The sequence below is a fragment of the Barbus barbus genome, assembly GCF_936440315.1.
Source record: "Barbus barbus genome assembly, chromosome: 13".
Taxonomy (NCBI): domain Eukaryota; kingdom Metazoa; phylum Chordata; class Actinopteri; order Cypriniformes; family Cyprinidae; genus Barbus; species Barbus barbus.
In genome coordinates, this window is record NC_136741.1 from 28,437,543 (window position 1) to 28,451,327 (window position 13,785).

The 13,785-nt window shown below is 36.3% G+C and overlaps 1 protein-coding gene across 1 annotated transcript in view; it reads right to left on the reverse strand.

Moving 5' to 3' along the window:
- Positions 1–13,785, reverse strand: part of LOC306879470 (chromodomain-helicase-DNA-binding protein 6-like) — a 41,233-nt gene that overhangs the window by 24,862 nt on the left and 2,586 nt on the right. The window contains exons 2-11 of the mRNA XM_079432433.1: positions 13,195–13,246; positions 4,676–5,205; positions 3,261–3,405; positions 2,257–2,406; positions 2,084–2,149; positions 1,680–1,738; positions 898–1,015; positions 579–665; positions 343–477; positions 82–254 (exon numbers count right to left, since the gene is read on the reverse strand). Coding sequence (XP_079288559.1) covers positions 82–254; positions 343–477; positions 579–665; positions 898–1,015; positions 1,680–1,738; positions 2,084–2,149; positions 2,257–2,406; positions 3,261–3,405; positions 4,676–5,205; positions 13,195–13,246 — 1,515 coding nt within the window. The remainder of the gene's footprint in view (positions 1–81; positions 255–342; positions 478–578; positions 666–897; positions 1,016–1,679; positions 1,739–2,083; positions 2,150–2,256; positions 2,407–3,260; positions 3,406–4,675; positions 5,206–13,194; positions 13,247–13,785) is intronic.

The following is a 13,785-nucleotide window of genomic DNA, read 5'->3' on the forward strand; positions in this document are numbered from 1 at the left end:
TTAAGTAGTGACTTCATACCTTAGAATAAGATCATGATGTTTAGGGACATTACTAGTGCTGATATTAAAAGTTTGTTTCACCTGTTGTACCAGTTGAAAAGGAGCCAGTTCATTCCCTCTAACTGGTATTCTCGCAGCTGGTTTGCATTCCTGTATTCTCTGGACTTCTCCAGTTTTTGCCACTGTTCAGGCAGAGGCCTTTCCTGTATTAAGATAAGAGAAGTGCCACTTCTTTTCCTAGTCTGAGATACATGCTAAAAAGCAACACAGAACAAAAATGTTTTGGGCCGTATGATAAAACCTGCAGCTGAACCAAGCAATCATTCGCATTCAAGGACTTACCACGTGCTTGATTTCTGGAATTTGCTTGAGGTCTTCAAACTCTCTGATTTTCACAGGGTCAACATCTTCCTGAAGCTCCCAAGTACTCTCCTCATATGACAAAGAGCACCATTTCACCAAGTAGTGTGTAACTTCCTGTTAACATGCAAACAAACCAAACATCATAAGACTGGCACCAACAGTATATATAACAGCTTCTTTCTTTTTTTTTAAAGATCGTTTGAAGAGCACCTCACCTCTCCAGTTTCTGTATCTGTGGTGATAGCAATCTCTAAAACCCGATCAACCTCAATATAATCTGGATTAAACAGGTCTTCATCCGGCTGAGGAGAAACATCATCATCATCTCAACCAGATTTAATCGAATAATACATATGTAGACACAGTCTATGACAAAAGCATTGATTTAAAAGTGAGGTACTTGAAACAAATATCCAAAATTCTTGAATTTTCCACATGCATCTTAGCTTTTACATCCAAGTATATCTGGTGCATTTCCCAGTTACAACTTTAAATGAACCACAAATAAATTGCAGCATGTTTTGGCAGACGCACCTCTGTGAAAATGTGCTTCATTTGCGCCTGCTTGTTTCTGAAGCGCTTGATTTTTTGGCTAATGCGTGGGTCCTTCTCCAGTTCCTCCAAGGTCGCCCATTTACAGTGAAGATAGGAGCTGGCAATGAGAAAAGCCTTTCATAGCTGACAATGCGCGATAACAACACTGTGTGCTTTACCTTTCAACTAGCATGCATGTGTTTGATTTAAAATAGTATTTTGTTTACAATATGTCCTTGTTTCTCCATCTATGCTAAACTTGTCAAGAACATGTCTAAGTCACATTTCAACTCAAACGCAAAAGAAAGAAATAATTACATTGTGCAAAAAGAAAATGAAGATTTTTAGGATTATTAGCATCAATTTTATGTATGGGGTTACTACTGAAAATGTATTTGTATGCTTAATTATCATGAAAATGAAAAAAAAAACAATGAGCCAAAAAGGTATATTTTTCTTAATGTCTTTAAGCAATTTATATTTTTCTTTTTTCTTTTTTAGGTTAAATGTGACCTGATAACTTGTTCTGCAATTTCCAGATTTACACCAGAAAAAGATCTTACTGTAAATCACACCATTGTTGATTCAGCAAATCATTCCATGAGGCAGGGTGTATTACCACTCTAGCAGATGGATAATTTAATGCATAAATGATTTTAAGTAATGCATTACACAATAAATGTGAGTTATGTGTTTGCTCTGACAGTTTGACAAGCTGAGTGTTTGAGAGTTTGAGAGCAAAAAAAAGGTAATGGCAGTTTGAGTCGAATGAGTACACTTACAAATTTCTGTACTTGACGTAAAACTCCTCCATCTCTTCTAGTGGTTCGTCGGGGGATGTCTACATAAAAACGATTTCATTTTAGGCAGATGTTCCTTGTATCCCAGTGTACAGAGCGGTATATGTACTGCATTCAGATGTCTTCAGTATTCTTATCTTTTTGTATCATGGTGTAAATCAAGAATTTATTCAAATATTCAAAGTTTAAGAATCAATAATTGAACACCACATACTGAGCGACCACTATTCTAAACACTGAATCAAATACAAACTCTATGGACAATTTCTCAGCCATATACGAAATATTGATGCTTAATTTTATATAACTTGCAAAATTAGCATGGACCTGAATGCAAGTAAGTAATCCATCATTTATAAGTGTAACATGTAATCTGACACCGTTACCTCTTTCTTGACCGGTCGCACAGCAAGTATTTTCTCAATGATATTAGCTTCATCTTCAGGGGGTTCCTGGGAAGACAGAAGGTGGGAATTATTCCAGTGTGTGTTTTGCTCCGCCCCTCCAGAAGTAGGGCAGGTCTGTGGTGTGGCATGATGGCAGATGTTGCCACGGTTACCTCAGCCTGCCAGGCGAGGGTAGAGGAAGACATGGCGGCAATCCGGCCCGAGCCCAAAACGGCGATGGTCTCCCCGTCATCATCCACGACCTTGAAATCAAGATCTTCGTTATATTTCCGCCGCTTCACTTGACGCCCTGATCGCCTCTTCTGCACAGAGAGAGAGAGATACAGAGAGAAATAAAGAAAGAAATATTTACACATTACAGTAAAATTATTAACAAAACAATTATCATAAATTTTGAAATTAATAAATAAATTAATGGCAACAAAAATATCCATTACTCATTAATGGAATTATGGGGAAAATGTGTTTATGAAAATAATGCAAAAGAAAATTATTTAGACTTGTTTATTTAGTTTGTACAAAAATCTTTATGTATATCCAAAGATAACTGATAGAATTTTGCCAGATCTGAAAATGATTTTAAAGTCACACTAATTTACACATTTATTTTTAATAATTTTATCCATTTTTTACGGATACACTTTTTAAAACAGTGAGAATATTTACATTAATTCCTTCTGATTTCCAGGTTGTTGTTTTTATTCAATAGACAAATCAAATTAAAATTATTAAAATTCTGTCAAAATTCAACAAACAATTTTTCAATTATTTTAAATGATGCAATTAATGTCTGACTATGAGAGTTTCTGAAGTTCACATTTAACAATTTTAAATAATTAAACATTAAGTGAGTGCAAAGTTAAATAATAGCAGGACAAAGACACTCAAATTAAATCTACAATATCATCCAAAAAACAATAGCGGCTGATAACTTATATGAAAGCTATATTGTGTATCCCTAGTTTTTGTGGTAATTGTTAACATGCCACTGTTAACTTGTATAAAACCAGGGAAATTTCTATTAAACCTGGCAGAACTTTGAACCTGATCATAGACTTTAGGATTTGGTATTTGTGTAAATACACAGCATGATCCATAATTATTCTGCTCAGGAGAGACCCATTTGCCAGATGTAGATGGTTTTAGAAGAACTCACAGTGTTATCCATAGGGTCGATGCTTTCCTCGCCGGTAGCGAGCGTGCTGAGAGAGGTTGTGTCATCACTCTCCACCATCTCAAGTACAGCATCACTTTTCCTCTTTCCCTTCTTCTTCTTCTCCGGAGGCATGGCACCCTGCTCTCTACATAAGACAGCAACAAAACGCTCTTAAAATCCATCTTACCTCCAGTTTCTCACAAGTTGATAGATCTTAGCGCAAACCACCCAAGGACTTGTTTGAATGACAAATATTTGAGATAATCAGATATTATCTGGCCATATAATGGTATAAAACACCGACATCTGCTGTGCAGACGTTTACTGGTTTATAAGTGGACAAGTAGGACACCAGTTTTGCTCGAGTGCAGCACTTGAATGAAATTGCATTTCAATGCTTTACTTTTAGAAAAACAAGTGGTGAGAGGAAACCAAAAAGTGGGTAAGGAAGTTTAATAAAAGGAATGCATCCAATCACAAAAGATAATTGGCATAAACTCTGTGTTCATAAGGCCATTTTGTAGTGCCATCATTGTGGCAATGGATTGTATAATGCAACCCTGGGGAAAATTACATATTTGAGTACCTTTTGAATGCATGTATAACATGTATCTTTACTTCTCTAAATACGCTAGAAAAAAAGGTCAAACAGCCCTTCGCATGGTTGCAGGTTTCATTTTTGACCTTGGTTTCAAATTGGAAACCCATAAGTACCTACATTCACCTTGTAACGCTCACAATCCCTGTATCACATTTCACCCAATCAAGACATGAAAAGGTCTGTGATTGAGCTTAACAAGAACAGTGCTGAGACAATACATATAAAACTGTCACATGCAAATGATGCAATTTACTGAAATGGGAATGTTTGGGTGGCATTTGCTAGTCAACAACTAAAATGATTTTTGCTCTCTCTTCGAGATATCTCTTAGTAAATGAGGCACCAAGTGTGCTAAACATGCCCACCATTATGGTCTTGCTATAAAGCACATATTCACTAGTATTACACTGTTAGGCCAAAATACTGAGAGAATATTTTTTTAAAGAAATTATTCAGCAAACACACTAAATTGAACAACATTCACAGTGAATGCTGTTTTTTAAAACGTCATGTTCATCACAGAAATCATGGTTCCCAAAAAATATAAAGCAAACAGTTTTCAACACTGATAATAGTCTTTCTTGAACAGCAAATCAGCATATTAGAATGATTTCTGACTACTTTAAATTGTAATAATATTTCAGTTTTTACTGTATTTTTGATAAAATAAATGCTGCCTTGGTGAGCATTACAGACATCTTTCAAAAACACTAAAAAAAACAATAATAAAAAAAACAAATGGTAGTGTTTGTACATTTATAGGAATATTTCACCCAAAAATGACAATTCTGTCTGTTTTTTTTTTTTTACTCACTTTGGCTTCCTCCCTCTTTTGGAGGGCGGATGTGTTGCAGTGTTCTTGGCCTGTGCTTTCACTTTTACATTTTGACCTTTCTTGACTTTTTTGACCCCTTTTGGGGTTTTTGGCTCCCTCTTTTTATGATCCTTTTGTTCCTTCGCCGCCTTTGCCTTTCTTGCAAGAAGCTCCTTCCCTTCCTTTTGCTCCCTTCTCTTTGGTTTAGCATTGCTCTCTTCATCTTTGTGCCACTCTGTCTCCTTCTTGTCTTTTTTCCTTCGTTTCTTCTTCACCCTGGTCCCACCCCCTCCATCGTCCTCCTCGCTGTTGATTGATAAAGGGCGGAGACTGTGACTGCTGGCCGCAGGCCCCACCTCCCGTAACCCAGAGTGCTTTGGGTGAGCCATGCAGTGATTGGGCGGCCCTCCAATGATTCGTAACTGTTCTTTGCCCAAGTGGCCGATGGGAAATGTAGTTTGTGCGTTTTGGTCAGAGGCATTCGAGGCAGCAGCGGATGGAGTGTGCTTTAGTACATGTGTGGCAGACATCTGGAAAAACAAGAGTTGGATTAAAATTCATTTCTTTATTTAAACATTATTTGTGTTGTTTAAAACAGACAGAACTGACTAGTTAAGACTGTTCTTCATATATACACACACACACACACACACACACACACACATTACACATTACACATACACTAGTCAACATTTGAAGTGGATCAAAACCTTTCATCAAAGTTGTCTTAAACCTAGAAGCGTTCTTGTCTTAGGACAACGTTGATTAACCTTTTTGATCCACTTCAAATGTTGACTACTGTATAAATATGTGTAACACTAAACTAAGCTTAACAGGTACTTAAAAAAGAGAGAGATCCGAGTCCATTTTCAATTTCAAGGCCAAGGACAGTGTGAATGCAAAATTTACTGGGTTCTTTTTCACTCAGTTCACTTTTTAATCCATTTACAGCTCTTTTAAAGAGCACTCAAGTTTTAAAACAGCCTAAGCAGGGCACTTCATGTAATACAGGCAATTTTAAGGCACAACGTGAATGAGCTCTATAATTCAATCTCCGTTCACACTCACTTCATCTGAAACCCTATTTACGTGTGCCCAATCATAAAAAAGACAAGGAAAAATCTCTTCACCCTAGTGAAACCATAAGATGCCCAAACAATAAGACATTAAAGGGGAAGATTAAATAAAAATGTTCTCCTCCTTCTAAAGGAAAACACATGCATGAAGTAAACAGAATTCACTGCCGTATGTGAGCTTTGTGTTTCTGGTACACATTTAGCTTTGTGCCTCTTATTCCGCAAAGCACGTTTATTTTTAACTGCGCCAAGCGTTGCAGTACACATGTGGAACAGCGCGCGCATGTGCAGGCAGACACACACACACACACACACTCCCCGACAGAGCATGCGACTGCAGGCAGGTATGGGGATAATGTCAATGAATCACATGCTTTCCAAAGCAACCGGGCTGGAATCAGGGCCGTCGTCATGGCAACAGGCTCGGGACCAAGCTGTGGGAAGCGGGAACGTAAACACGCAGTCTCCGTGGTAACCCTTTCCTTTCTGAGGTCTAAATAGCATCAACCTCATTGTTCTTGAAGGTAATACTAGTGATATCAGCATGGATAAAACTCTACTTTTTGTACTTAACTTCACTCTATAAAGACAGAAAGAGTAAAAGACAACTTCATGCAATTGCCCTTTTCACTTTTGCCCTTATGTTGACCTTTTTTCGAATGCTCTCTCTATGCATCACGCACTTATGCATGCAAACCCATACGTACAAGTGCATGGAAGCGTGCAAATATTCTCTCACATAAGCATGCACAAACACTGCAGACTATTCCCGTGACGTGCTGCAGTATGCATGCTTGCCAGGCAAATCTGCCAACCGCAAGCGCACACACATACACACTTTGCAATCAAATTCCCTATGAATCAATACCAACTCCCAACTCCCCAACGCGACAGCTGCAGTTCAGTCAATGCCAGCTCCAAACCCGAACACACCTTGCTCAAACGTGCTTTATAAAACATGCACACACCTCACTCCCGCTAACATGCATCCACCTCTCTATCAAACGCACGACACCGGTCATGCTAACTGCAATAACGAAAAGCATAACAATGTAAAAATGAACTGTTTTGGTCCTTAAACTGCCCTGTGCAACTGTTATCCTCTCTGAATAAAGTCCATATCGTTTTGCTCGTGGTTTCAGACAAAAACGGAAAACGAATTGCATACTTGGATGGTCACAGGCAGATGCGTAGGACACCGTCTATTTAATGAAAACAAAAGGATGTGTTCTTGTGTTCAAAACATCTAGACAGAGAAGAACAGAAGGCAAGGGTCTCAAGAAAAGTTGGACTATTTTTAACCTGACATGTCATCTACAACATGTGGTGCTCAAGGCAGGATGCTCGGAAAAACAGCAAAAGACACAATACAATGGCCATGGATGTCCATCTATACGTGTCTTTAAAAACATTTAAAAGATAAGAGTTTTACGGAATAAAGCAAAGTATAATCACGGCACACTTACTTACAAAAAAAAAGGTAAAATAAGGGCAAAAAAGATATGAATACAAAAAAGTGATTCATCCTAAGGAGGCAATAACACGAGAAGCGATAAAAATACAAAGTTTCAAACATTATCTAGAGGAGTACTGGCAAGAACAGGGAGGGAAATAAGAAAGAGTGAAAGCATTGCGATGTGTTCACATGTACAGTGCCTATAGAAAGTCTTTATACCTCTTTTTATCTCATTTTTCTTACATTTTTGTTATGTTACGTTATGTTAAACTGCTTTAAAATACTTTTTTTCCCCACATAAATCAACATTGCACTCACCGTAATGACAAAGCAAAAACCGGATTTATCACAACCTTGCAAATGTATTCAAAAGCAAACACTGAAAAAAATGCTGACACTGAAAAAAATGCCATTGCACAAGTCTTCATACCCTTTGATTTGACACTTGAAATTTAGATCAGGAGCATTCCAGTTTCACTGGATCGTCTTTGAGATGTTTCTATACTGCGACTGGAGTTAACCTGTGGCAAATTCAGTTGATTGGACATGATTTGGAAAGGCACACACACCTGTCTATATAAAGCCAGAGCTGGAACCAATCAGACGTCTTTGGAGAAACCTATAAATGGCTGTCCAACGATGGTCCCCAGCCAACCTGAGATGATCTAAAGAGAAGTGGCAAAAAAACCCAAATGCAGATTGACCTGAGACTGTAATTGTTGCCAAAGTGCTTTAACAAATTTTTGAGTTAAGGGTATGAAGACTTGTGCAATGTCATTTTTTCAGTGTTTCCTTTTTAATAAATGTGCAAAGCTGTGATAAATCCGGTTTTTGCTTTATCATTATGGTGAGTGGGGTGTAGATTTATGTGGAAAAAAGTAATTTAAAGCAGTTTAACATAATAGCACAACATAACAAAATGTGAAAAAAATGAAGGGGTATGAAGACTTTCTATAGGCACTGTATGATGGACACTTAACTGCTTTTCCTTAACTATCTGCTCATCCATTATAAAAACATTTACTTATTTACACTACCGTTCTAAAGTTTGTAGTTTGTAAGATTTTATGTTCTTGAAAGAAGCCTCAAATGCTCACCAAGGCTGCATTTACTTGATCAAAAATATATTAAAAACTGTGAAGTATTACTACAATTCATAATAAGCATTGCCTATTTTAATATATTTTAAATTGTAATTTATTCATGTGATGCAATGCTAAATTTTCAGCATCATTACTCCAGTCTTGAGTGTCACATGATCCTTCAGAAATCATTCCAATATGCAGATTTTCTGCTCAAGAAACATTTCTTATTATCAATGTTGAAAAGAGCTGTGATTAATATTTTCAGGGAAACCATGATAGGATTTTTTCTTCAAAAATAAATGTGCCTGACCTCAAACTCTGAACGGTAGTGCACATACATTAATAAAATTGTTTTACTATAATGGTTTTATATATTTTTTTTTAATTCATAATTTGCATCTGTACAGATGCCTTTAGATCAAAGGATCAGGAAAAACATGAATTCATTCAAAGCTAGTGTGCATTGTATATTTTGAGTATACACTACATATTATATTTCATGTTTACCTAAATGCAAACAGTGACTGTCGTTTTCTTCAAGATTAATGACAACAGACAGAAATATCAGACTCAATTGTAAATCCTCCTTTGACTTGTTAATCACTTTATAAACCTGCAGTGATTTCAAATTGGTCAAAATCAAATAACCGTTTAAGCTGATGTGAATCCCTGCTGGTTCCTCAGAAAGGCCCGACAAGGAAGCTCTCAGGGCGCTTAGGAAGTGCCCTTTGAATCACTTGCCTCGCAGTGCGGGAATGAAAAACGGAATTGGGCTAGTTTGATTTTGACACCACCAAAATTCAAATCCAAATGCAGACCAGATTATTTGCATGAGAGTCACACGAAACTACCAGAAGAGCATCTAAGTGTAAAAGCGCTTTTCTGACCGTTCTCAACTTTAATGTCACACTGTCAAAGCAACAAACACATGAATCCTGTTGAACAGAAAATGTGACAGAGATCCCATTCAAGTTAACTGCTTCATTGCTGTACTGACTACTGACACGTAGCCATTCTTCACTTCAAGAAATCCCAGCGCCGAGTCTAGATCCGCTGCGCCTGACAGCAGACCAAAAGCCTCCCTGATCCGGCTCACAATCCGACAGCTTCACAGAAGTGTCCTCGGGTGGTTTTCCACATAAAGGTGAGAAATTCTGTACATTTCTCCAAAGCAGGAAAGCCTTACTACACCACACCACATCTATCATTGACATTTATTTACTGATGCAGCAATAGTGATCGAGGGGGAAGCACGAGAAACAGAAGGAGTTTGAGTGATGCTGACATTGATTTATGTTCTGTCTAACTGGTGCATGATCACAATGCTGGCTGGGATTTATTCACAACTCATAAATGTCACAACTGATTCTTTGTACTAATTACTATGGTCTCAAAAGTGTTGAAACAGAAGGCAGACGCACAGGAATACACAGACATGCCTGATGCATGATAAAAGGGAATTCATAAAAATGTTTAAAATACTGTATTGTGGATTATTTTGGTGCACCACTAAATTTTCATCATGATGAATAAAATAAATAAAATTTCCCACACAGATGAATACACATTAAGGCATATTTAAATACCGATTTCATGCTCCAATATGTTGAACTCTACAGACCGAAGCATACTGCGGTAATGTTCAACTTTGACATCATTTTTCCCTGACGTTTCAAAGCACAGCCAATGATTGCTAGACAATTAGCATGATAAGTTGGGTGTTGCCAGCCTGAAAATCAAAACAAGCTGGAAGAGAGATTGCATAGATGCATAGAACATCATTTCAAAGGCACATCATGCCAACTGATGAGTGAATATATTTTTCTGCTACACATCACACCTTCTTTATAAGTACTTCTGTCTTATTTCATAGGAAATTGCAAAGGAATTTCATTGATTTCTAATCAAACATTAACAAAGCAAAACTGAGTTAAACTAACTTAAACATTATCATCATCTCCTCATCTAGAAGTATGAGGTGTGTATGGAGGTGAAGGAACTGAATCTTCTGAGAACTAATCAGACATGTGCAGGTCTACACTGGTGATCTCCACAGATTTCAAAACACATTGTACACAAAGTTCAGCACTTATTTAGAAAATCACATAAAACATGATTTCAGAATTATCATTGTGTTTTATGTAACTTTTTGTATCTAAGGAAAACACACTACTTGATGATGCAGATATAGAAATGTCACTTTTACAAATGCAACTTATTGTTGCATTAAATTATTTGTACTGCTATTTTGGCAGGGCACAAAACAACTTTTAGATTCAAGTGTAAATGCCAATATGATGATTCGAGTCATTTCTGTACGAATATCCATGGATTATTTACATTCATCAGTAAAATAATGAAATATTCAGGCATATCCAAAAACGCTACAGAAAAACTGTGAACAACATTAAATGTTTAGGAGTTGCCAGAAAGCATTAGATATTAGTTTATAATTCAGTTTATTCCATAATACCTATCTTAGCTAAATGCACCTCAGTCTTCCTGGGTGTTTTAGTAGATTTCTAAGAAGCTGAATTGCAATGGTTTTGCAGTTAACTGTTAATTTATTGTTTTTATAAATTAAAAACAATATTAACATTTGATCATCCTCCGAGATGTTAAAACACAAGCATAAATTGTTAAAAATACAGACATAAAAATAATCGAAGAGTGTCTGCAATGCATAAAAACGGTCATCAATAAAAATTGGAAAAACTTGTGCAAATAAATTTTCACTATGTATGACATAAATATGCACTAGAATACTGAAGTATAAGTGATACAAATCATTATACCATCCTGCAATGAATCCAGCTGGTCAGAGGAGAGGTTTTTTAGATGCATGTTAAAACCAGTTTTTGACTGACCACTTGTGATTAGATCACCCAAAACACGTGTTGATACCAAATGTACACTGAGCCAACAATTAATAGCAGAACTATATGTTAAAGCTGTAACATAAAAAGCACAGATGGTGCACATTAATTGGACATGTAACAGCAATGTGAACAAAATGCCAATGTGATTATTGCCAAAATTATACATTTAAACTTCTTGCAACTTTGTGTGCGGAGTTTACGCTGGGTTTAAGTCATACCGTGTAGGTGCTGCAGACAGCATATTCGTACCACATGCCAACAGGTATTATATTCAAAATTTTAGCATTTACCTGTTTGACAGCAATCATTGCACCAGCCAGCCAGCACAGACAGTACCTACACTTCTAGAGAGCGTCTGACTCAAGCATCAGCTCAGGAGTAACTGAGGTGCTGTGGCCAGTTTGGTCAAAGAGATCCTCAAAACAACTTGGTTAAACTTCTTGGTTGTTGACCGTCAATATAAAAAAAACTCTGAAAACACTGGAGGTAGATTCAGAAGATTACCTTTCAAGAAGAATAAAAGATATCTTCCATTTGATGCTTTCCTAACAAATAAATAAATAGGCTATGAAGAAATGATCTGCCTTGAATCATCAACTCAAGTCAAAAGTCACCAGTATTTGAGAGAGTATCCGAGTTTAAATGGATAGTTACCACAACATATTCTGATTGGGTGAGTCACATTCAAAGGCATATAAAATGCAGATATGCACACAGTTGCACATTCTATATAACACGGAGAGCTGCTTTGATGCTTGGCAACCATAAACATGCGGCAGCCGACAGAAGTGTTTAACAACACACCTTACCCATGCTACAATCACTAAAATCACAGCCATGCAAGGCCTTTTAATGGCTTGAACTTGAATTTATCAAGTCAAAAGTCAACAAAACTGAGATTAGAATCTGGCTGGAGTTTTTTTTTTTTTTTTTTTTTACACATATCTGATTCTAATATTGAAAAAAAAAAAAATACATTGAAATAAAGAGTAAAAATATGCATTACAAAAAGGCAGTAGGACATAGTCTTGGCCAAAATGTGAAAATGGACTGTCTGAAAGATTCTTAAAAGCCCCCAAAAACTGATTTAATATATCAATTGTTTCTCATATGTAGCAAAGAAACTCAAAGGAGAGCAAAACTTTGCAAACAAACGTCTTCTACTGAAAAAATATACTATTGTAATCTTACATGTGTGTCCTCTAGAGTTTCAGAGGTCTCTCAACAACACAACTCATATTTGCCTGCAATCCAAATTCAGTATGAATTTTTCTCATCAAATTCTTCCATAAGCAGAAAATCTTAGCTATGCTATCCACGTTACTTTTATAGCTCTTCCTATACATAAAAAAAATGTTGGTAACACTTTATTTTACGGTCTCTTAACTAGTTGCTTATTAGCATGCATATTACTAGAGCATTAGCCTTTTATTTGTAGTAATGAAGCACATATTAATGCCTTATTCTACATGATCTTATTCTACGTCCCTAATCCTACTCAATATCTAAACTTAACAACTACCTTACTAACTATTAATAAGCAGCAAATTAGGAATTTATTGAGGGAAAAGTCGCCCTATTCTAAAATGTTTAGTTTCTATTTTTACTAGGAATTGTATGACACACAAAACTGATATTGCAATGCAACACAACTGAGAACCTAATTAAACCTCCTGGACTGTGAAACAACAACTGAAAAACTAAATCTTCTGGGAGGATTTAAAAACAATGTGATCAAACAAATTTCAGAAGAAGCTTTCTGCACATTTTACACGCGCCTCAAATCCTAATCGTAAACCTATAGTCTCAAAGTATTGCAAAAATACTGCAAACAGCACTTTAAATATTGAAGACAAAAAGTAGGTTAAATAAGGTTGAGAATCTTTCTGAAGTACAGCTATAGTGCAAGGACTAAAACCTATGCTAATTTTGCAATGACGATGAAAGTGTGAGAGACGGTGTGAGAGAAACAGAGAGAGGGAACTCTCACAGTGTCTGACAGAAACACATGTGATACACCGACCTGCTTGTCCTTCTTTTGTATTTTCATTTTTTCTTGATCTCTGTGTCTGCGTCTGGAATACAGATATACAAGGAGTCATGAATATAGAAATTATGCAAAGCATAAAACAACTTTTTTATTATTATTTTGAAAATAAAAGCATTTAGAGTGTGGTTCCATTCAGAATGCACAACAAATTTTAAAGGCAGTTCAAACTAATATCTAGACATCTTTGTCATTACATTCTTGTGATCACAAAATAAAAAAATATGAATACATAGTAGAAAAAAATTGATTAATAAGTGCATATAAGACTGCAGTAGACATGAATGATATTTAGGATGTCATGTCAATAAACATGTTAAACAACTATACGAGATCATTTTTATATTGCTTCAAAACCCATCACCAAGACATAACTTTGTAACAACAAAAGTGTGTAATATACATATGATTTTTTGCAGATTATGAGCACTTAAACTTTTGCAACCTATTTTATTCACTTTAATTTTCTAATGGGTTTAACTGAAATAATTTGTAAGTCTGAAACATTCACTAAAACCAAGGCCAATAGATACTAACTAACTGCTTGAGGGTAGAGGTGTCACTCTA